The sequence below is a fragment of the Thunnus maccoyii genome, chromosome 3 (genome assembly GCF_910596095.1).
Source record: "Thunnus maccoyii chromosome 3, fThuMac1.1, whole genome shotgun sequence".
NCBI classification, from domain to species: Eukaryota; Metazoa; Chordata; class Actinopteri; order Scombriformes; family Scombridae; genus Thunnus; species Thunnus maccoyii.
In genome coordinates, this window is record NC_056535.1 from 9,769,956 (window position 1) to 9,795,379 (window position 25,424).

Consider the following 25,424-nt stretch of genomic DNA (forward strand, 5'->3'; position numbering starts at 1 on the left):
CTCAAAGGTCCTTTTGAAACCTCCCTGATTGGAGTCCCGTAAGCTTCTCTCCTGTTCTTAAAAGGGATGTCATGCAGGCCACATCAATACAGATTTGCAGAGTCCTCATGAATATGCCTGCTTTAAAATTAGCCTTTGTGTCAGTGGCAATGAAAGCAACAGACTTTCTTTATTTTTGCAGAGACTCTCTTAAAGGGTGGGCCCGGTATTTTTTGTTTTTTGTTTTTGAGGTTTTTATATCATTCTCTAGCTTCCTAGTAGTGTTCTATATGTATTCAATGTGCTTAGCACTCTAAACCACGTCACAACCCAGAAAAACACGCAGATAGAGTCGCCCTTTAAGAATCAATCCTGGATTGATGTATTGAGATTTTCCCCCAATTGAACTGTACTACGTCCAGCCTTTGAGACTTGTTAATGATGATAGCCTCAGTGTGAATGAGAAGGTGCCTTGTGCTCTGCAAGTTTATTCTGCTTTAATGCAGCTTTTCATGGGGCATGTTTTTTAACCCCCACAGTACCACTAAGGGTGTTTTTTTTCCGGGGCAGCTTCAGGTTGCGCCCGACACAGATAAGACCCACAGAGAGGTTAAACCCGTGGGAAGATGTTCTGGGGTAAGCTGAAAGAGGCTTATTTCGGTTAATTAAGACTGGTGGTGAGTCTGTGTCTGTTGGGAAAAGGGAGGTTCTGTTATGCTCATGGCTTCGGAAACCTAGGCGCCAATTTATAGATTGTGTACACATGGCGAAATACCTGAGTTTTCGCTTATTAATTCTCAAATTACCACCACTGAAGTACGCCTTCTATGTATTGTATTTTCTTTTTTTATGTTAGTAATATTATCAAGTGGGTTTTATTTTTCATCTTACGTACATCTACATGTTTTTATGTTCATTTTGTCTTTTTTTTGATGTGAAGCACTTGGTGCATGAAATTAATTTTCTTGTAAAGCACTTTGAGCTGCGTTTTTTGTGTGGAAGCTGCTATACAAATAAAATTATTGTTATTATTATTATGTAAAAGTTTTATCTACAGTATATTCATAATTTATAAACTAATGGTAAAAAAAACTCAAATTAATTTGTTACTTCTGAAGGGTAGTGAGTGATGAAGGCTCTTATAAGTTATTGACTGGCTTTCCAACATGTCCACTGCTGTACTTTATTACTGGCAGAGCACTGGGTGCCATAATGTTCTCAGAGCTGTGAGTCATACAAAGAAAAAACAGCCTTCAAAAGCACAGTAGGTCATGTATTCAATTGAGGTGGTCACAATGTTATATACACATGTACCATATATTGCAATGCAGTAAATATGGAGGTCAATATATTAAGCACACCCTACTTTACAATGTTATACAATAAGCAGTTTCCTCACCAAGGCAAATATTGAGTTGAATCAACACTTCTTTGACTGTTTGAGTATTATACAGTTGATGAATTGCTTTGCATACATGCAGGTAGGGCTGCAAATAGTGAGTATTATTAGTCATTAATCTACCCATTATTTTCTTAATCAGTCGATTTGTTGGAACTATAATTAAATTAATTAAATGTCAGCAAATACTTCCATTAAACCATCAAAAGCAGAGCCCATGCTGACTTCTGCAGTTGTCTTGACCAGCAGCCAGAAACCCAAAATATTCAGTTTACTATCATAGAAGACTTAAGAAAACTAGATAATATTCACATTTGAACATAAAGTGAATTTTTGCCATTTTGCTTAAAAATTACTTAATTAATCAGTGATCAAAACTGTTGCCAGTTATTTCTGTCTGTTATTGTATCCACCAGCTGTTTTAAGAGTGTGTAATATAGGTGAAATTAAGATTTAATTCAATATCATTTTACTAGGGCTGCAAGTAATGATTATTTTCATTATTGATTAATCTGTTGATTATTTTCTCAATTAATCGATTAGTATTTTGGTCTATAAAATGTCCAAAAAGGGTGAAGTATATCGATCACTGTGCCACAGAACCCAAGGAGCAACCTCAAATTTCTTTTTTGTCCGACCAACAGTCTACAACTCAAAAATATTCAGTTTACTATCATAGAACACTAAAGAAGACAGAAAATATTCACATTTAAGAAGCTGGAACCAGTGAATTTTAGCATTTTTTTCTTTAAAAAATTGCTCAAAGCGATTAATCGATTATCAAAGTAGTTAGCGATTAATTCTCTGTCGATCAACTAATCGATTAATCGACTAATCCTTGTAACTCCACAATATACATCACAAAATGCCTTACCTATGCACAACCACATGCTGAATAATCAAATTTATTATTGCATTTAAATATTTGTCATCATATGTAATTAATTACTATTGAATTTAACTATTTCCCTTCTTTAGTATGTATGAATACCATGGCTAAACAGCAAGACAGCCATGGCTGGATTGTTAAAACCACCACAGTGTTGAAGCCATTTGTTAGATAAATAGCCTGTGTTCAGAGATAATGTTCTCTTAGTGTTACCAGCTGCCGGGCAGAATCACAACCTAACTCACTGTTGCCTCGATCCAGTCTATCTTCACTTCCATTCAAGAAACAAATGTGTTTTTTGACCTGTGACTTCAAGCCTTTGGATTTTTGAGTGACAGATTGACGAGCAGCGCAGCATTGACTGGCTGCTATTTATGGGCCTGATCAAAGGTGATTGCCTGCTTTGTAACCTTTTCCTGTAAATTAAGGCTTATGGCTCTAATAAATTTCCAAGGGAGCCAGAACTACTCTGTCAGATGGTGACTTTTTGACATTGTTCCACTCTCTCATAGTGATAAAGACAACTGCTTTAAATTAGCCCTAGGATATTGACTCCCTAAGTTTAACAGAAGGGCAAATGACAAAGTAGTGGCATGTCTTGAAATGACTTTGCAAAGTGCCAAGATCACTCATCCCCTCACTGCGATGACACTTCTCACAACAAGTGTGGTTTGACATTGTGCATCCTGCTCTCACCCAGACATGAGACTGCACAATTTTTTGCCTCTTTGGAGAAGTCCTGATGTTGCATGATGCTGTGCTGAGTACCATATGGACCAGACAAACAAGTCTTTTGGGAGTAGCGTTGCCTATACCAAGATTTTGTCCTTCAGTGCCACTTGTGTATCAATACAGCTGCGGACAAGGACTTGGCAATCTGACGTAGCTGCTGCCATCGCACTACTTCTCCTCTCTGTGTCTTTGTGTGAGGGCACAGTCACTCCGAGTGCTCTGTGAGGAGAGGGGCCATTTGGTGACATAGCTTATTCAGCACATTTCAGTGTTCCAACATTTCCTTTTGTTGTTTGTTTTTTTTTGTACTTGTGAATGTCAACACAATTCAGTTTTTAGGAGATGTCTTCGTGAGTTGTTGTCTTTAGGTTTGTTTGTTTTCTCCCCGATTCTTTGCATTTATTTTAACATTTATCCAATATTATATTTGTCAAATTGTGTTGTTCATAGTCTTAGTGTTGCCTTTTTTATTTTTATTGTGCCAAGAGATCATCTCAGCAGAGTTCAGAATTTTTACCCAAAAACACAATGAGCCTGTTAAATGCTGAATTTAGCAGACAGTGTTTGTTAGCCTATATTTATATAGGCTAATAATTTTTGCATGTACTGTAGCTATGAACAGTTTTTATCTTCTCAAAAAAAAAAAAAAAAAAAAAAGGAGATTGAAGATTTACATTTTGTTTTGAGCCATTAATCCAGAGCACTATTAAGATATGATTGAAATCAGGACTGAGGTTTTCGGCTTTAAACAAAAGCCCCGTGCAAAGAAAGAAAAAAAAGTTGCTATCCATCTTTGCTACAGTGTATGGCAGTGACATTTTGTGATCACTCGCTGAATGTCAAGACTCTTGCTGCAAGCCTGCTGAAAGGCAAAATTCTTTCACGAATAAGTGCTTCCTCAAAACTACTTCAGCTTCTTTCTCCTTTTGCCTAATTTGAATTTTTGTAGGAGAGATTTTTGCTGTGTGCTTTTGCATCAAAAGCACAGCGCAGTTTCAAGGGTGTAAAACATAATGGAGATGATGGCAGGCTATTATTGGAGTGGTGTCACATTAAAAGTGTATGTCTGCATTGAGTTAGTCATGGGATATTCTTGTCACAGCTTTACCTTTAGTCCCTCACCTAAAGGAAAAGCCAGTATGTATTTTATGAGCCTGTTTAAAACCTGCTTTTGGTGTTTTGACGGAGAGCCAAGTCTTTAGTCAGTATGGCTGATTTGAGCACAAACTGGAAAGAGAAAGGAGACAGAGCTTTGCTTGTTGATTCGTAAAGTCTGGCTACTGGTGTGAATACTTGCATTTGCAATTTCCACTTCACTGTTATTTTTTCTTTTTTGTGTTCTACATTAGTGCTACTGAGAAATCCTTTCTATTTTGATTTACAAAATGAATGAGACCTATATCTCATATGTCTTTTTTCTTTTTTTTGCTTTGTTTCTCCTCGTCTCTACATATTAATGGAGAATATTGCTGTTTATCAGTGTCACCACTTCCACTCTCTCTTGCCTCTGTGCCCCACTTCTCATTACCAGGATGAATTCATGAGAAAGATCTTGAGTGCTTTTGTGTGTATGAGAGTTTGCTTTGCATACTTTATCCCATCTAGGGCCCATGTCAGAACATACAGCTTTGTTTGTGCTATAGTGTCTCTTCACCAGTGTGCACAGTGTATCCCGAGTGTATCTATCCGGTCTTCTCTGTGTGTTTGTGTGTGTGTATTAAGAATAAGTAGAGGTACTGGGTAGGATTGTCTCTAGAGTGCTGCTGATGATAATTACTGTAGAGAGAGTGTCTCAAGGGGCTGCAGGCCAGCTGCTTGCCTGCCTGCCTTGCTGCCATACTGCCACCCGCCACTTACTGCTCTCTTCCAGGGTAGACATGTAGGACTTGGACCAGTCCTCTCCTGTCAAGACCTCAGCAGTGTCTGGAGCAGCAGCAGAGTGACTGAAAACATAACTGTGGTCATGACAGGCCTGAAAGGGATTTTGAGGTAGTAGGGACTCAGGGACGATTTCTTTATGTGAAATATCTATTCTCAAGGTGGCAAATTCATCTGTGTTGTAATTCTGTAAGTACAGAGTTGCGTAATAGGACATGCTACTAAGTTTGGAAGCACTTTGTAAAACTGTAAATTCCCAGTTGATACTGTTCCTCACGCTCTGGTATTCATGTTCTTTAAAACAGGAATATGGAAGCATAGGTTTATCTTTTGGCCACTTTTGTTGACTCAGTTTTGTTAATCAGTTTGGTACGGCAAATAGCTCTGATTACTACGGTGCCTGTGAGCCTCAGCCAGCATTGCTATGGAGAATGGTCCGTCATCGTAATTGAGAAGGAAACACCACATTATAGTTCAATAATTCGTTTAACATTGACCCAAAATCTGAATGTGGATTGATTTTAAACTGCTGAATGTTTTGTCAGGCATCTACAAAACCTAATCTGTCAGATCAAAGGCTTCAGATCACCGTTAGATGCATACAAAACAAGTGGGAAACAGAGTTGACTTCTCTCCTTACATTATTATGTACACAGATTTGTACTTTAAGACTTTTTCATCAACCGCACTTTAAAAAAAGCATTTTTGGGGCATTTTATATCTTATTTGTAGTGGTGTAACGGAACGTAGTTGATCCGTGATCTGTACGGATCGCCCTCTTTAGTTTTGCACACATGCACGCACGGTTTGTCATAAATGCTGTAAGTACAGGTCATGGACAAACAGCGCGTCGCTAACAGGGATTTTGAAGAGCAACGACCAAACCAGCATCTAACGGGTCGAAGTGACATCTGCAGGTATGTTTACACGCTGTTTAATGTGCTGCAGCTGAGCAGCTAATTAGCTATTTAGCTACTAAATGACGTTAGTGGTGCACTTTTCCCCAGTGCATGTTTGTTATGTAGCTCGTTCAACAAGCTGCAGGACAAGATGAGTGTTCATTTTTGTAAGTTATCGTCAAGTTTTGATGATGTGGATACAGGCTGTTGTTTCATTTACCACCATGTTTTAAGGAAGAAGGTATCATGCCTCTTATTGAACTTAAATTTAACAATTGAGTATTAAATATTTTATATATTTTAAGATTTGATTTAAACATTGGACGTCTTGCATGTTGTTTCCATTTAAGACCATGGGCAACAGTTCCTAGCTTTAAGTGTTTCACAGAAAGCAAAGTCATATTTGTCTCCCTTTTTTTTTTCTGCTGATCTGGAAAATGATCCGATCCATGACTCAAAACTGTTATACAATCCAAACTGTGAGTTTTGTGATCTGTTGCACCCCTACTTAATTGGAATTGGAAATGAGGGGTGAGAGAGGGGGAATGACATGCAACAAAGGTCCCTGGCCAGACTCAAACCAGGGATGTTGTGATTATAGGTACCATACCATATGCATACCATGTGATCATATGTGAATATTTCTGTCACCTCTAGAAATATTCCAACACAGTTGTTTATCTTTTGTATGAATGATTTCACTTGGAGTTTCATGCTTATGCAAACTTTGACATTTTTAATTCTAAAACGCTCTGTGGTATACTTGAAAGAACTCTTTACACTTTGCAACTTTATAGTAATTATATCATATTTCAGTACTATACTATACTACTATACTTTTATTAATAAGTATAAGAAATAAGAAATTACATGTTTCACCAGTGTTCATAATATTTCGTCCACTCCATTAACATATATGAGGGGGCAAAATATTTAGGAACGCTTTTCAATATAATGCACTCCATCACAAAACCACCACCACCCGCTACCACCTCAATAACAAACATGAAGTAGAATCATCACCTTTCTTACAATGTCAACAAAAATATAGAAGCTTTGTAAAAGTGGAAAGCTTCTAAAATAAAATAAAACTGTTCATTGTAAAATATAGAAAGCTAAAGGTGCAGTTTTTTTCTACACCATTGCTATTTTAATTGAATTTGGCACAAAGTTGCCACACAAAGTTTTCTATTTCTAACTAGGCTGCCAATATTCATGTATTTATGTACTTCTTTTAGGCTTGTTTGAGGTGATATAATGTAGATGAAGGCAACAAACAAACAAAAGTTGAGTTTGCAGTAAGAAAAGAACCCAAACTAGGCTACACTTGTCACAATAGTCATAAACAGAACTGCAGGCTGAATAATAGGTACAGTATAGGATGAACCAGTTACAGTATTTGCCAATCAGGCAGAAGAGTTTTCCTGAATATTGACTATAATATTATACGCTTATGGTCAACATTATCATCATCGACATCAACAGCAGACCGCATTACTGGTTCCATGCAGGCTGAGACCCAGATATACAAAGGCATATTGTTATAATGCCAAGCAAGAACACGTCTTTGATACAGATTGTCTATATCAGTGGTTCCCAAACTTTTTTAGACCCTTCAAGGGATTTTTTTTGTCATGGCACCCTGAGCCACCCAGTTATCATGCCAATATAACTTGCATGGCCTATATGTACACAGAAGTTAATCGATTTTAACAATTTCATGTTATATTACACGTCATTATATCAAAGTATATTATATTGTATTAGGCTGTATTATATCAGTATTAAGTTTAATAATATTGGCTCTTTCTTAATCACTCAGAATAAAAGCCAAGAGGAACTGTGCTGATTTACAGATAAATCATTTTACTTATAATTGTTGATGGTTTACAATAGGATAGTGAGACCAGCTGTGTTGTGTGGTTTGGAGGCGGTGGCACAAATATGAATTTGATAATGTGTAATACTACACTGAATGTGGACGGACAATGATGGACATCAGTCTTCCACAAGCAGCCAAAACCTTCAGTTGTCTCTGTGTTGAGAACTGACGCTTACTTTTTTCCTGACTGTTGAGCTCCTGCAAAACTCCTGAACTGGAAAGGGTGTTGTGTTACTATGACAACAGTGAGTTGTCATGTCAGCTGCGACTACCTGCATATTAGAGTAGGCTACGTAGAGTTTTTAGTATGGTGATTTTGATAATATAATAATAATAATAACATGATTAATCTCCTGGCGCCCTAGGGTGCCATGACATTGGACCAAGGGTGCCATAGCACCCTCTTTGGGAACCACTGGTCTACATGTAAGTGTGGGTCTGACACATACTAAAAAGTGCTCCAAGTTCCTTTCCGTTCTCTGGTGTTTTGCCCAAGGTAATTGTCAGTGCCTGGGGGGGCACCCCCAGTCCCACTTGACTTCTCCAGTAAGCAGCAGCTGTTATTTTGGGAAGTCTGCTTAGCTCTTTTTATCCCCATGACACTCCTCTCTGATTTTAGGTGATGGAAGAGCCATTTCAATGGAAGTCTGATATGTGATATGTGTGAGATTCCCAGTTAGCTGGTTTGGGAAGGGTAACAACAGATTGACATGGTTGCTGCCTATTTAGCTACAAAGGTGGGTCCTCATTTAGCAGAAATTGAGATTTAAGAGTTTACTTGTACTTTCAGACAATGGCAGTGGCTTTCAGGTCACATTAATGTTACCCACCAGTGGTTTTAGGACATTCTCCCATGTTTTTATGTTTTTTTTTTTTCTTAAAGTTTATTTTTTTGGTATTTTTGCCTTTATTGAATAGAGGATAGTGAAGTTGCAGAAAGGAAACAAGGGGAGACAGAGAGAGAGGCATGCACAGTAACCATTCGGCTAGCAGGGCGCTCCTCTCCCATGTTTTTGAGCCTGTGTATTACAGCAGTGTTGCTCTTTCTAAGAGGCGGTGAACGCTTTGTGTATTCTTTCATTTAACCTTACTAGTACTTTCCTGTATTGGCGAACATGCTTTCACTTCTCTTTGCAATGGAACTTGTATTCAGATGTGCCAGATTAGCCAAACTGTAGTATTTACTTTTTATAGTTTCATGTCAACCTTTGTGTTCAGATCACATCAGTATTTCCAAGCAGTGTTATAAATAATTGTTGATAAAGTTGAATTTGAAATTTCTGCTGCTAATTTTGAACTTCTCTCATTTACTTTGAGTGAAGCCAAAAGTAATGATGATGAATGTTTCACTGATGAATTATTGTCTACAAAACTAAGTTGCTTTATAAGTTTCACATGCAAAAGCTTGGACCAGTAGAGTTGACACTGACTGTGGGGTGTGGCATTGCTGATGTAACCACCAGTGTGTCCGTACTAAGCTTAGAGTCCACACTTTGCCGGCATCTGATCGCAGTGTAAGCTTGACTATATTGTGATGTGTTCTGGGTCACTGGATTCAAAATTTAATGTTTGACTGAGACCTGTCATGATAACTACTTTTGTTGGACGATATATTATCGCAGAAATAATTGCAATAAACGATATTGTCATTTTAAGACCATTTTTATGCCACTGATATAATGATAATATAATAGCATAATAATGTAAGTCAGGGCTTTCTGCAAGGATATGGAGTAGCCAGCGAGTGGGGGAAAAAGTAGCCAGTTAGGGAGGTCTGGGGGGCATTTCCTCTCTGAGAAACATTTTGTCTGTAAAACTCCAAATTTGTTGGCCTCTGGCACATTGCAATGCCACTATCCCACACTGATTTTCACCAATTTCTTACCTTTGTCTACTTGATTGTAAACATGTAGTGAATTATTTTCATCTTCACTATCATCCTGAGTGTGAGGCAGAGGCATAGCCTACATTTTCCTCATATGACACAGGCCTGTCACTTTGGCAACATTTCCTGTTTTAGTTTGTGTTTGCAGTGTGTCTTAGAGATGGCTCTACTGTAAAAAGCGCAATGTAATGATATGTAATGATATTTCAGTCATTCATTCATTCATTCATTAAGCCCATATGGTTATCTTTTAGATGAGTTTTTAAGTTAGTTGTATTGCCATTTTTCATGGCCACTGTTTTGAAACAAAGTTGACATACCGGCTTATTCACATTGATGGGCTCGCCTCTCTCTCGACTTAAACACAAAATGTTCCCACCCTGGAGCTGTGGAATGTGGCTTTGAAACCAAGTCTATTTGGACTTATTCTTCTGAATTTGCTGTCTGGAATTATGCAGTAGTTGGGAAAAACACCTGTTAGCCTAATACCATAGTCTACGTTGATTGATTGCATCTAAGAAGCCTCTTCCCTCTGCATGTGCACATAGCCTACTGTGGCCTGAAAGGAACAGTAATAATGTGACGAGAGTAGCCTGAATAGGCTATAATGATAAATAATAATAATGATAAAAACCACTGAACTAAGTACGCTAACCAAATAAAAAAAAAATAAAGAAGCAATTAAACGGTTAAGAAAACAAAGACAGGATGTGCAACAGGAAAACAAATTGTCAGGTGTCAATGAATGTAGGCTCAGTGAGGCTTTGCACAATTTTAACAGCAGGAGCAAAAACTGGATCGATCAAAATGCTGAAACCTTCTGGAAACAACCGCTGAAACAGGTAGACAGGTTATTTACCTGAAATAGATAGACCACACACAATAAGTTATGCTGTTTATTCTGTCATCATGTCGGCTAAAATGTTGGTGACCTTCTTGTAAAACAAAGACATGTAAACACAATGGGTAATATTGAGGTCATGTCCATATCGTACAATAAGTCGATAACGTAATTATCATGACTGACCTACTTTGACCTGTCACCTAATATGTCCCGGTGTGATCTGGTGATACTTCTTGCTGAAAAGACGTAAACCAGGACCTGTGACAGGCTTTGATCTGCCATTTTCTTTAGTCAAATATAGACCAAAAGATACACTGACAGATGGAGAGATGCACCCAAGCTGATCCTCCCAAGGCGAACTGTTTGAATGGCAAGGGAAGTGAATGTTTTAAGAGAGGAGGAAGACTCCTGCCCAGCAGGTACCTGACAGCAGTCAAATGAGTCCACAAAAGAGAGAAAACTTGTTCTGCATCTTGGCTTGTTAAGACTGCGGGATATGTGTAGGAATGAGCGACAGGCAGAAAAAGAGTGAATCCTTAAAGTCATGTACCCAAACATACAAAACAGCACTTTTGCTTAACAGCAAACAGATACAGACACATCCATGTCATCCAAATCCATATGAGTTTTTCCTAAATTCTGTTGTAATTTTTCCATTTTAGTTTTTTCAGATTGATTCATATTGCTATTCATGTAGTCCTGCAGTATATATCTTGCCCTGCCATTGAACCCTTCTAGATTCCTGCGGGAATTACATCATCAATATTGGCTGTTATAGAGTGTTATGGAGATAGACTTGAAATCATATCCACCCCATGTACACATATATACTACAATAACTGAAACATATGAATAGTATGCTGTAGAATTTCAGACGAGACTGCAGAGGTGACCCACGGATGCCCCTCATTACTGTATTCAGTTATGCGAGAGAGGAGGCCAATATGGATCAACATGTTCTGTTCTTCTAGAAAACAACCCATTTTGGCCCTAATGAAGTCTCCTGACAGACTCTCACGAGAGTTGGAATGGAGAAAGCATGCTAATACAGTGTGCAGTGGCACAGAGAGGGGGGGCATGAATTGTGGATTAGCAGTCATGCGGTTTTGTTTTTAGTTGAGGTCCACTGATGATTGTGCTTAGGACTTGATTAAAACGGTTGGGCTTGGCTGTTCCCTATTAGAGTGGCCATGTCAAGCTCATTAGCCTTTAATCACTAATAACCATTAAGGTTTAGTCGATGGTTGCGTTTCACTTCCTCCATCCGCTTTTATGGTTGAGTGACAGTGAACTCTTTTTGCACACATGAGCACAAAAACATCATGGTTGTGACAGACTTTTTGGGACTTTTGGTTCCGACTTATGAAGAGTACAGATACTTGTTTGATCAGCTCCGTCTTTGCTGCTCTTGAATTCTTCACTATTGATTCATTTTGTATGTGTTGTTTTTAGAATGGGATTAGCAAGCTTTTTTTTTCATGTCCACACATTGTTTTACCTTCTAAGTACAACATGAAATCCCTTCAGTTACAGGTCAGCATTTTTAACTTTCAAAGAAAACAACAAAATCATTGACAGGAATGGTCAGTTGTGTACCACGGAGGTTCAGGGTGTCTGGAGGTTTTTTGATATTGATTGCTTCCCCTCTGGTGGAATGTGTTAAGCTTCATTTATACTCTCGAGCGGACGCGCACACTGACAGCTAGGACGGGTAGTTGATGTGTTTAAACTACCTTCTGGGGTCTGCTCGGAGGATGCGTTCCACGCATGCGCAGTAGATAGCCGTCTACAGGAACACGACATTGTGACTGCGCGGACTGGTGCGGACACCGTCTGCTGACGAAATTTACGTCACGCGGACGCGGCAACTATAATTTCAGCTTTAGTGGTCAACTCACCTGCCATGAAACCTGGTGATTCTTGACATATGCCCTGCACTATATAGGTATTGGGTAACGTAATAATTCTTAATGATAAGCTGAAAGAGTGACTGCTGCAGGTTTATTGCTGTCTTTTTATTTTTCTGCTTCTTCAGCCTTAACATGTTTGTTTTAATTATCACTGTTAAGTACTAACACATCCAAAAGAGATATGTCATCTAATGCAGCAAGGACATGCTGCTAGTAGTCATTATGTGACTTTATGCAAGTGTAAAATTAACTGCTATGAGATATTTAGCCATTATCTGTGTCTCTTTGAGTACAGTCAGTATATCTTTATCATTATTAATGACTTGATTACTCTAAAATTCTTGCTTTCAGTGTTTCCTAAAACACCCACTGTGAAAGTTGAGTCAAGATGATGTTGTCAAACTACTGTTTTAACTGTTTCCACAATACCCTCTTCTTCAAACTAATGCTAAACATATCTATATATTCGCTACTACTACAGTCTCCCTATTTTCATACTGTAGTGTTGTCCATCTTGTGTCTGGCTCTTTCAGCAAAATAATACCAGTTTTCTCCACTGCCATAATTTTTGTCAGTCAGTGTAGAAAGACCCAGATTCAATTTCAAGGTGTTGTGCACTGCTTGTTGCTATTTCCGTATTTTAGGATGTGTGTTTGTCCCTACAGAAATGTATTTTTCCCACTGTCAAGCGTGGACTCAGACCCGTGCAGCTGGATACTTCTTTTAAAACCCCAATCCGTGATTGTTGTTCAGAGCCGAATATTGACCATGCAGACTTAAGCACAGTTGGTGTGATGGAGCATTTGATTTTTCTATATTTAAGTAGTAATAAAAATGTACTAACAATATTCCAGTAGTATACTTAATAATATATGGTATATGTCATATTCCATTATCTAATGACTTATTATACAATAACATCCCATCATCTTCTGCTTCATAATGTATGCCTTATGTTAGTTTCCTTAAATAGCTAATGTCTGGTATACTCCTAACAGATGTAACAGTGGATAACAGTTTAGGTCAGTTGCTAACTTAGTCAGCAACATAATGAAGTGTAATCCTGATGATATGTTAGTTTAATCTTCACTTGGTTTGGAAATACATGCAGTGAAACATCATTTAATGCTGAACCATAATTTACTTCGCAATCCTTGTTTTCACTTTACTTTAATGGCCTTTCTCTCCTTAATGACTCCCTTAAGATATTTCTTGTAAAAACATTTGCATGCATGCACACACGCCCATACGTACACTCACACACACCCATGTACACAGTAGTGTGTACTGGTGCAGAGGGAATCTAACTCCTCTAACACAGCCTTTGTCTCTCCATCGCATTAAAAAGCCAATTTTCCTTTTAATAACAACAGCTGGAGCTGACAGGCCCTGTGTCTGCAGATGGAGCAAACAGTTCCAGAGCTGTCCTGCAGCTTAGCCCTGGCTGACTGCCTCATTACAGGAAAAGGAAAGAGAGCGATTGCAGGAGGTGGGGAGACAAGGAAGAGGGAAGAGGAGAAAGGATGTAGCCTGTGCACTTTAGGGCAGGTTTTAGACATGTTTTGGTGTTGTATAATGTAAAACAGCTCAGGAGAGAGAGCACAGTGCTGGGAGAGACGTTGAGCTGAAGAGGAAAAATTGTTATCATTTAGCATGGTGACTTACAAGTCACATTCATACTCATTCTGCCTCCCTCCTTTCCTTTCTCCCTTCTAGTCCACCTGGTTGAGTCCAAGGAGATGGCTGAATCTACAAGAGTACCAGAGCAAAAAGCTGATGCAAGAGAGTGGTGTGGCTGTCCAACGCTTCTATGTGGCTGACACAGCTTCTGAGGCCCTGGAGGCTGCAAAGAGACTCAGTGAGTACACACACACACACACACACACACATATAGTTTACCTATTGTATGTCCACTCTACCACTGGGAAGGAAGCAGGCTTCCTTCTTAGGGCTGGGCATTGTTTGAATTGAATTGTTTGATACTGGTGTCAATAAGATATTCGAATTAAGAGAAATATTTACTTTGAGATATATGAAATATAATAGTATGAAATTGGAAAATGTATCATTTATGCTATATTACAAAATAGCTGAGAATGAGTGTAACTGATGGTGTCTGTTGCGGAGTAGCAACTATTTTAAACTGTTTTGAAATGACATGATTGGTAATCAAGGTCTTTTGATGACATATTGATGACACATAGTGCAGTTAACGTAGCAATGCAGCCTTTTTCTGGAGCAACACAGCAAATTCGTTGAAATACCCAAGAAATCAGCTGTTGTTCCCTTAAGCCTGTGGCCACAACATAGCCTCACTCGACAATTATTCTCATGTTGTATAGATTTACATGTAAGCTGATTCTTTATTACTTAAATGTTGATAATGAGTCAGTTCCAGGGTTTTGTAAATTGTGATTTAGTTATAATTATTGTGTAATTGTACTGCTGTACACTGTGCAACCTTAACAGTCTTGTTTGTGCTGCATGGTTGTGGCCCTGCTACAGGACGTGCAAATGGCTGTGGTTAATCAGGGTTGAAGTTTTATCAAGTTTAATCGCGTCTTTATGTTGTTTGCGTATGTGTGGATGCCTGTGTTTTTTGAGCTTAATGGTTATGCCTGCTCAGTTTTTCATCACAGCACTCAACCGCACTAATTTGTTTCACAACCTCTCGTGTTCAATTCCTCACGCTTTGCATGTTTTTTGTTTTGTTTTTATTTATTTTTAATCCTTGGTTACAATTTGGATTATTGCCCCCACACACTCACACAATGCTATGCAAGGAAGTGACTGAAACTCTGATTTTATTCTTGTAGCACAAATCTTCACAAATACATTATACTCGCATGAACAAAGACGGTTTAACATACATTTGTATGCACCCACACATAGCTTTCTCTTTCTCATCCCCTACCTTCCCTGTTCTACTTTCTTCCCACACACCAAACTGCCCAACACATACACTGTATATTTCCACCCTCAGCTTTATATTTTATTCATTGTCCTCTCCAACTACAGCAACGGCTTTCTGATAGTGCATCCAGGTTGGTTGTCAGCCAGCGAGGTGCCACTCTTACCGCTGCCTTTGGATTCCAGCGCCTAGGGCGCTACTTTCAGGGGCCCTGGTTACGATTCAGACAAAGATAAAGTGAATAGGAGGAAGAGGATATATATTTTCATGACAGTACCTACAGTATATCGCTTTGTAAGAGAAGAAATGGAGAGCCTGAAAACTCAGGATGAAGGAGTAAGAAGGAAATAGATACCTTAATAAAATCCAGATGCTAACAATGCTAACTTTAGATGCTAATAAGTCAGAGAGCATTTGTCCATAGTTGTGACATAATTATGGAGCTGTATCGAAGTTTTTCCTGCCAATGCTGGAAAAATGGCAATGCTAAAAATTGCATGATTGGGTTATTGAGCATTTCTATGTTGAACTGCAAAATGTGTGCAAAGGAAAAGATACTTCATACAAACGGTGGCTGAAAGTGATTTATTATTGCAGATTGTCCACTGCGGTAGAAGTAATTGCATGACTGCATTTGTGAAACATTTTTATTGGTTTCTTCTACCAATATTTCAAGATCAGTAGCAGGGAACTAACATTTTATTTTGTGCTGCATTGCTTTCCAGAAATGGACAAGACACATGTTATATAGCCCAGGATCAGGTCTTAATTAGCAGCAGTAAATTCAAATTAAATCAACTGCATCTATGACCACTTCATGAGTGGAAGTAAAACCCAGCTAAACAGAAAACATGCACCAATGCAAATTTTTGCAGCTTTGACAGTAATTCATGGTCCGCTTAGTAAATCAACCCCCTTTGTTCCCCCAGTGTACTTCAGATGGCTGGAGCTGCTTTATTGTCTTATCTCCATTTATTCAGTGAGATTTGGTCAGTGTCCTTGTGCGCGTGTGTGTGTGTGTATGTATTTCTCACACTTTTTGTAACATGTAACGATCGCTGGCTCACTATTAAAGCCTGCAAACAAGCACCCACCAACGGTTCAATTCTTCAAATACACACCGTGTCTTTTTATACTCTTACATGAGTGTGTTCAGCTCACTTTTGGGCCATGTTAGGTCATACATGATTGTGATAGAGAGTGAGAGAAAAAAAGGGAGATCAGTAACCTCTTTAGTTAAGATCTGTTGAGCTGAAATGCAAACTGAGACTGCCAAGCTCTGACTCCCACAGGAGCTCTGTTTCATGGCTTTCCACTGTAGAGGACACAGAGTACAGCTCTGTACAGGGGATGCAGGTGGTTGGGGTATCTGAGCTGACGGGGCGCGACTCAAATGGATTTCTGTGTGGTGCTGATATCCTGCTATGAGTCCTTGGTTCCCTGCTTACACAATAGAATGAACCACTCAAGTGTGGAAGCACAGACATAGAAGAATGACATGCGTAGCGTAAGCTTACCCATATGAGCACGCAGACATACAGGCATTCATACGTACATGCACAGCAACCAGTATTCTCCTCTCAGCTACACTCACTTAACCATGAAGTGGTTAAGTTGACAGTTCAATTGCAGCTGTGCTGTATAGAAACTCCTCTCACTCCTCATGTACTAAAGAGTGGTCCAACTCTCCTAAAGTGGACACAGATTGATTTGTTCTATTACTGCTGAGGCCAAATAGCTTAAAATCTTTCTCCTTCACTATCAAAACATAAACTCAGAAGAAATCCGACATGGACCATTGATTCCCTTTAACTTGAATGACAACTCTTAGGGGAGAGTTAACATTGTGGCAGATGGGTGACTCATAACCAGCTAATGGCTCATGGAAAGTAGCGTTTGATTTCTAAGGCCCCATACTGGGCGAGCCATGCAGGGAGTTATCAGAAAGTCCAAACTTTTTGTAATATGTGCTCAACTGGGACACAGTGGGGATGGCACAGTACCTCCTGTTGTCTGTCAGAAATTAATGACCCAGATCCATCAGTCGCATATGAGTTTGTAATGTGACAGCACAAGCAGGACTGTAGGTTTGAAAAATAAACTTTTGCACATTGAAGTTGCATACTAATATGGAAATGTCTAGATTAAAAAAAAAAAAAAGTTTATAAGAGTTTAAAGATCCTTATACTTTTGTAAGTAAGTTTGCATATTTGTGTATATATTTCCTTACTCTCACCAAATTTTAGGCATTCATGTATAGATTTATCTTCTTTTGGTATTAAGTCATCACCATATTTATTGATGCTGCCAAAAATGTGCTAAGCAGGAGTAAATGGGAATAGTACAAGTAAATGTCTCTCTGGCAGAATGAATAATTGATGTGTGTAATGCAATGCTACTATGGCATGCTGCAGTCGAGTTTCAGCAGCATTTCTATTTCCAAACTTCCTAAAATGTGACCTAAAAGAGCTAAGAAAAAAATCAACCAACAAATATTTGTGGTAGTATCTCAACACTCAGCCTGTTAAAAATATATATGACAGAGGATCTGTCATTATCACGTTTCACTCAGTGCTTCATTAGGCTCATGAAACAATCAAGGACTTAAAAAAAATATCATCAGTGGTAGCACTAAGGAGCAGTGTTTTTACATGTGGGTTCCTGTTTTGTTTGTTGGACCCAAATGCATAGGCGTGTGCACATGGGTGATGCGATACACATTCCTGCTAATGGTTTCACACTATTCCACTGATCCACAGGTGGCAGTAACGCACTAAGAAATGCCAGAATGCGCCATCGAAGGCAGTGAAGAAGATCACTCGAGCACATCACCCGAAATTTTTGTGTCACTTCAGGCATCACTACCCAATCTTTAAAAATTGGAAGATGATGTCATCTTTGGCAGATCCCCTTCTGAATTGTTTAAATATTATAAATAATTATTGATGATGTTCAGCATCAGTCAATGTAAGACTGACCTTCCTTTCCTTAAGCAGTGATATGAGCACACCTATATGTATATACAGATATATATATATATATATGTATGCGGGTTTTTCACAAAGGCCTGGTTGCTATCTAGCACTTTTTAGATATCAAAGCAACTCCAGTAATGAATATAGATTTCATGTTTGCCTTCTAAGCAGATATGCAGGGCCATGCACACAGATATACACACACACACATACACATACCTGTACACTGCTACAGCCAAAGAGAATGTGATTATGCAGTCCACTTTGTGTGTCGCCACCCGCTTGACAGATGCATCTATTGAGCAAATCTTGATGGATTTTCAGTCTGACTTCTAAATCAAAACCACATTTTCTCTCCCCTTACCTGCTGTAAGAGCCCTTCATGTCTGCCATGCCTCCTAACTCGCCCAGCAATCGCTCATTGAAAAAGCGGCAATGGAAGAAAACATTGCTTCGGATTCTTATCTTCACCGCATGGTGAGCTTGTGCGATGAATGGGGGCAGCATACACTCCGGTATATGTACACCTCATATCAGATGAATTAGGAATATTTTTTCCTTCTCTACCATTGTCATCTCCCTGACATACCTTTGACAAATTGTGTTGCGATCGTATTTTCTGTATCTTTCTGTTTTTGTTTTCACTTTCTAAAGTTACCTTAATTTCTCTCACACCTCATTCACCTCCATCTACCTCCGCTGCTCTTCTTCACTTTTTTTCTGTTTAACACAGCCTCACTGCCAGAATGACAATTAACAGTCATTTTAATTTATTTCATTTGGCTATGAATATTCAGCGTAAACAGAGCAGTTTTTATGCATGGCTGTCAAATCTCATGTGTGCTTATTAGAGGGATATTTAGTTTGATATGTTGGCTTACTGCATAATATTGAGCTACCTTGACATTAGCCAACTCTTTGATGAGGCAGGTGTGTGTGTTTGTGTGTGTGTGTGTGTATACAGGCATGCATATTTGGTTATGCTTGTGCTATTTGTGATGGTGTGAGGGAGAGGGAAAGAAAGAGACCTATAGGTTCTGCTCAACATGTCTCCAACAGTTTCAGTCTGCCACGCGTTGCCGTCTTAAGTCGACAGGCTTGAAAACACTCACATATTTAGTCGGCTGAGGTTAATATCAGTTCTTACATCTAAAATGTTTTATCAGCCGTGCTCTGTATGTGTTTTATCTTTTCCAGAAAGGAGAGAGGCTCTTTTTTTGGTTACTGGAAATCTTTAAATCTGGAAATCTTCCTTAAAGTCAAGTCAATGAGGCTCAAACTGTGTCTCAGATGGTGTGTAAATAAAAGTAGCTCAAGGCCAAGAACACTGTTTTTGTGTGTATTTTAAAGTGATTGTTTTCAATCTGCTCATTTAGTTGCCTGCTGTCTGTGGCAGCTCCGACCCCCTCTATGCCTCTGGCCTGTGATCTGCAAATTGAGACAGATCTCACTGTAAACCAGGAGCTAGTATCGTTCCACACAATACTGCCTTCAAGTGTATTGTGGCAATTTTGCTTTAGTGTTGATGCTAGTCTTCACAGAAAGACCTAAGCATTATTAAATTAAATCTTGTACGCCTGTTTACTGTAGATGATTTTGATATTATAGTGTGTTCGATTCATTGTTTGCCAGCTTCAGAAGATCTAGCACCCTCGTTGCTGAATGTGTGGATGGTTTTGATGGGGTCTAATGTTGGATTCTGAATAAAATGTGTGTATTATATTGTAATTACATGTTTCATAAAAAAAAAAAATCATAAGTGCATTCAGTCTTGACTTCAAAAAATAATTATTACTTGCTTTTTCATCCGGCTCAGAGTCAAAGGCTGCCTAGTGTACCGCATCTGTTGTAAGGAAAGGGTGAGAAAATTGCAACAACTCAATCTGCAACATAATGGCTGGCTAATGGCTGATGGGTGAGATAATTTGATCTCCCCTTTCATGGAATTCAGTGGTATGGGTTTCCCATTGTGCACTGAGGTGAAGAAGAGACTCCCTCCTCTGCATCGTCTGCTGGATGGACTCCCAGACACATCCACTGTGTTTCCCCATCACCAACAGTGTAGAAAGACATGGAATATACCAGGCACAGAGCCAAGGGCATGCTGCAAGGATCCAGTGGCGTAGAGGGCCAGGTTAGCTGTACATGTGATGTAAAATCCTGCATAATTGTGGTTTGGTGTAAAGAGGAAGGTACTGTATGTTTTTCCAATGCTGTCGTTACTGCAGGTAGAGGAACAGTGTTCATGGCAGGCACCTGCACTTCAATGTATTTTTCAGTTGCAGTTCTCTTTTGTATGGCTGTATATGCCTGCCGTTGACCAGAAATGAATGGTCAATCGCTATGTGTGCAATGCATTAATATGCAATCTAGTACATCAGTGCCTTTATGCCACTGTGAAAATATGTGAGGAAGGTTTAAAAAAAAATTGTATGCATAAATAACACTTTAAGTGAGTGTGACATATATGATTGTGCAGGAAAAAATAACTGGTGGATCCCTAATATCAGTCTGAGTGTTTGCTTCAATTTAGAAAGTATGTGGTTCTCAGTGGTGGTGATACATCTGAATAGTTCATTAGTAGGAGTGTGATATAGAAGACTTTGTCTGTTTTGTCTACCCACATTGTGTCATTATAATGTGGGTAGTTGCCTGCACTCAGAGCTCCCCACTCATTTCGTGTCACCCGGTGGACTTTGGAGATCTGCCTTATTCTATAAACTATGTTTCCTCATTTTCTGTAGTGGTGCTTTCAAGGACTGTCAAATGTGGGTCTCCCAAAACACTCCATCTGCCATGTTACACTGAAAAGCAGACACTAAAATATCATACTACTAAATACTTTAAGATATCATAATTTGAAGAAAACTAGTTTCATGATACAAGGCAGAATATGGCGCCGTGGAACCAGACACAACAGTGTGTGGAGGAGGAAGAGACCACCGCAGCCTGACACACAAACTTAAGCTGCTGAGTTTCTCTGTGAATCCTCAGGTGGACAGAAATGCTGAATCTAACACAAAAAAAACAAACAACTAGCTTTACAATATAATGTCGGAGCAGAGATTGGGCGCTACTGTTACAACTGAGGCCAAATAACATTGTTGTGGAATCAGACTTAACAACGTATGGAAGAGAAAGCGACCACGGCAGCTGTAACAGTGGCAGCTGAAAGAGAGGTGCTGCAGCCGGGGTAGCTTTGCAGCATCGACTGGTGACCAGTGAGGATTATCAGAAAGAATGGAGACGGGCTGAAAACTCGGCGCTGCAACAATGTTTTTGGTGCTTTTTGGTGCTTGTTGTGCAAAATAGGTAAAAGAAACAGTGTTTTCTTACAGTTTTTCACCCCTTCATCCACAATTGTTTCCTAAAACAAGCTGAAATGAAGACAGCAGACTTTAAGGTTTTTTTTGACTGTCCACCAGCACAGGCAGCTCTGGCAGCATTCAGGCTTGTGTGCAACTCTCTGTAAGTTTACATTGATCCACATAACTGACTCCAGCGCGCCTAAGTGTTATGATCCTTGCACACCGGTACGATATATCCAGACTCAATGAGGAAAAATGTTTTTTAAATGAAAATAAGCCTCAGTAAAGAGATATAATACTTTGCCTCTGCTAACCGGCTGCTCTGCTGGAAAAACGTACTCGCCCTCTCCGTTCTGTAAACACACCATCAGTAGCTGATTGGACGGTACCGTGCTCAATGCATTCTGGTTGTTGAAGGATTCCCCCTTAAAGAGCGATCTACAGCATTTTCTCAGTTTTCTCGAGTCATATGACACCAATTTCAAAAATAATTGCACATTTCTCCTACATAGGTGACCTAGTTTTAAGAAATCATCATATTCACAGTGGTGAATTTTCCATTTAAGTCACGGAAGATATGGCATAACACACAAGCTCACACACGGTGTGCCTCCACATTGTTGCTGGTTATATCAACGGTTCCGCTTTCTCTGGCAGGGTGCAGAGAAGCGTTTACACCTCCGACTGGGCATGGCACCGGCATATGAAATCATCTAGAGAGTACCATATGTTTCTCCACCAACCCAACACACTGCCTAGTCTGCACCATCTGTCACAGAAACACTCCTCCTCACCATGGACATCACCACGAGTTGCTCTGAGGACCTTCTTATCCATGTGTGACATTTGCATCTCACCCGAGTCGTCCCTCATAGTCACCTCTCCCCTATCCTGACTGGCTTGTGTGCAAGTCGGAATGAGGAGCTATGCTTTCTCAGTTTATTTTCCTCATCTCTGCTTTTGTTTTAATATGCTGTCTCCATATTAGAGGATTGAGAGGTGTTGTTGTCTTTATTAATTCCAAATGGAAGAAACTAAGGAGCCATGCTCAATGGATATTCCATCTGAATAGTTATGTTTGGTAGAATCATGAATAAAGGTTCTCCTGTTTGCTATTTGTTTAAAAGCCAACTGCACCAATTACCACAACAAGGAATCTGAAGTCACTTGTTAGCTTGTCGCTTTAGAGAGGCTGCAGTGAGAGGATCACAGTGAATGAATGGGACAATGTCAATTCTACAACATAGTTTAGGATAAGTAGGCTGAATTAAAACAAGTGCAAATGCATTCTCATTCATTTGAGCTTGATTAAAAAGTGACTGAAGTAAGTGAGCTTTTACTGTTGCAATAGACAGCTGCTCATCTAACATGCATAAGCATGACAAAATGCAACCTAATGCAGATTTCACACTACACAATTTTAGCCCTGATTTTCCACTTGCCCTCAGTTTTTGCAGATCGCTGATAAAAGCCCCAGGTCAGAGGCAAATCTGTGTTCACTTGGCGCTTGATCGCTATGTGCGAACTGTTGAAAGACGTAATCCGAGAGCTCGCCGATGCCTTTCAGACGCCTGAAAGATATCAAGCAGGCTAAACATCTGGACCTCTCAGAGAGTCCTGTAGTGTGCAAAGTATTGTGACTGGCAATGAGGGCGGCAACGAGCTACAGCCAATGAGAGCTTCTTGTGTGTGTTTTTGTGACAAAACATAGTTTGGAGAGCAGACAGACTCGTCTGGGATTCCTCCTGGGGAAAGATCTTGTAATGTGTCACCCCCATTCACCAATCAGTCATGTAGTGTCCAAACCACAGTGACTTTAAGATTCCCGATTACAAGACAGAAAGACGTGTTGTGTGAACAGTACAGCAATCTGACGACTTTGAAAGTCATGTAGTGTCTCCGTGGCATAACAGGTTTTTAAATGATAATCATTTATGATCAAATAAAGTGATTTTTCTAGTTTTTCTAAGCTAAAATGCCTACGAAACGCCACTTTACGTGTGGTTGTTAATTTCTTTGGTTTAAGATGTGCAGTGTATCGGGTCACAAATCAACAAGAGATTTTGAAGCCATGTCGTGGGTGTTGAGTAGTGATATGCCTCTGCAGCACATCAGCATTACTCATGCTTCATTTCCTCTGTGTTTCATTGTGTCCCAACACTTGCTCAGTGATAGAGCCATTATCTGGATAATACTGGCCCTAAATTGCATGTTTTATTAAGACTATTCCATGCGTCATCGAACAGTGAATGCAATGATTTTTTTTCCCTATTGCTCTCTCTCTCGCTGCCTTTTCTCTGTGTTGACTCCAGTTCAGTTCAATTTTTTTGCCTAGCTAGATTTGAAAAGAAGTGTTGTATAAGGGCGAGGTCCCTTGTCATCAAATTCTGTTATGCTCAGCTCTCCATGTGTGATACCAAACCAGACTCATAAATGACTAAGAAAATTTTTCGACAAACCTAACATTTTAATAGTCCGTGGAATGGAAAAAAAAAAAACCTCACAGGAGCGCTATAAACCTTATGGACAGATGGGGCCCACTTCCTTTTCAACTAGGGACAGACAAATATATTATTGTTAAAACATGGACCATGCCCAGACCTCTCCTTACTGCACATCCCCTCCCTTCCCACTCACACTGTCCCCACTGGAGCCGCCTCGTGCACTTCAACACTTCAAGTGCCTTTTAAGACCACTTTCATCTTCCCCCTTCAGAAAATGAGGCAGAGTCTCTGGTGAAAAGCGCTGACAGTAGCAGTTAGTGCTCAGTAGAGTTGGCTCAACCATAGCCCTTTCACTTCTGTCTTTGTCTCAAGTACTGAGGGATGAGACGACCCTCTTAGAGCTTTGTGCGTTTGTGTGCGAATGTACACCAGCTGGAGCCCATGTCATGTCCTCTCCATGTTGGTCTACTGGACAGAGGCCACTAAGACAGCTGTTCATCTATTCAGGCAACTGATCTTACAATAATTGGTTCTTGAACTTCAAAAGAATAGGCAGCCTCAGTCTTATGGGATATTGCAGTGGTATTGTCGCCAGCCCTTAAGGTGCTTTCCATCAGCGAGTGATGGTACAGTAGCCCATCAATGGTTGCAAAAGTGAAAAGAGAGAAGGTCTGTTTAATGATGTTCATTTCAAATGGGCAAGCTTCTGAGTCACTCTAGGAGGAGAGAAGTTAACTGAAAACATGAGAACCAAATGAACTCATATGTGTACACAACTATGTGGACAAGATAAGTTAACTAGCTCTATTTATAATAAGGTTACCTACAACAGCACCAGTTGTGGTGTCAGAGTTAGATAAGAGAATAGGTGAAGTGTACTTTGATGCTTTTAATTGATTTGTGACCGTCTGATGTCACCTGGCTGCAAAACAAATGTCCTCGATGGGGGCCTAATAATGTTAAAGATATATAATACATTATATATAAAGTAAACTTGGAGTACTGCCCTGGATTTAGTGTAATGCTGGTATTTTCACTTGACGTACTCACCTGAAGATCCATCTCCCCTGCAGTGGTTTGTCAGCCAATTTCTTCTTTAATATTATCTTAAGAGTAGCATCTTCTGTTGCTGCACAGTGCATCAACCTACAACCTGTGTTGTGCTGCTGCTGATGTGTGGGTTCACATAGTAGAAATTGGGGGCAGCTGTTTCCCTGTACGTGGTATGCCGCTTCTGTGTTTTGAGTTTACAGTCAAACACCAAGCAATACCAACCCCTGCACATGCATATGTGTCGTTATATTTGACGCATTGCTCGTCTTTGAAGCACCCTTGCGCAACAATGCACTGTGCATTATGACATCAATCCAAGAGAAAATAATACAATAAACAGATTTTTGGTCTCTTGGTCTGTTAACAGGTCTATCAACATACAAACTTTCATGTGAGGAAGGCATGCATTTGGATTTGGCTGATTCAAGTCTGGAGG

General features: G+C 39.5%; 1 protein-coding gene across 1 annotated transcript in view; it reads left to right on the forward strand.

Annotated features, from left to right (window-relative positions):
• Positions 1–25,424, forward strand: part of suclg2 (succinate-CoA ligase GDP-forming subunit beta) — a 102,168-nt gene that overhangs the window by 9,304 nt on the left and 67,440 nt on the right. Inside the window, exon 2 of the mRNA XM_042406342.1 lies at positions 14,014–14,155. Within this exon, the coding sequence (XP_042262276.1) occupies positions 14,014–14,155 (142 nt within the window). The remainder of the gene's footprint in view (positions 1–14,013; positions 14,156–25,424) is intronic.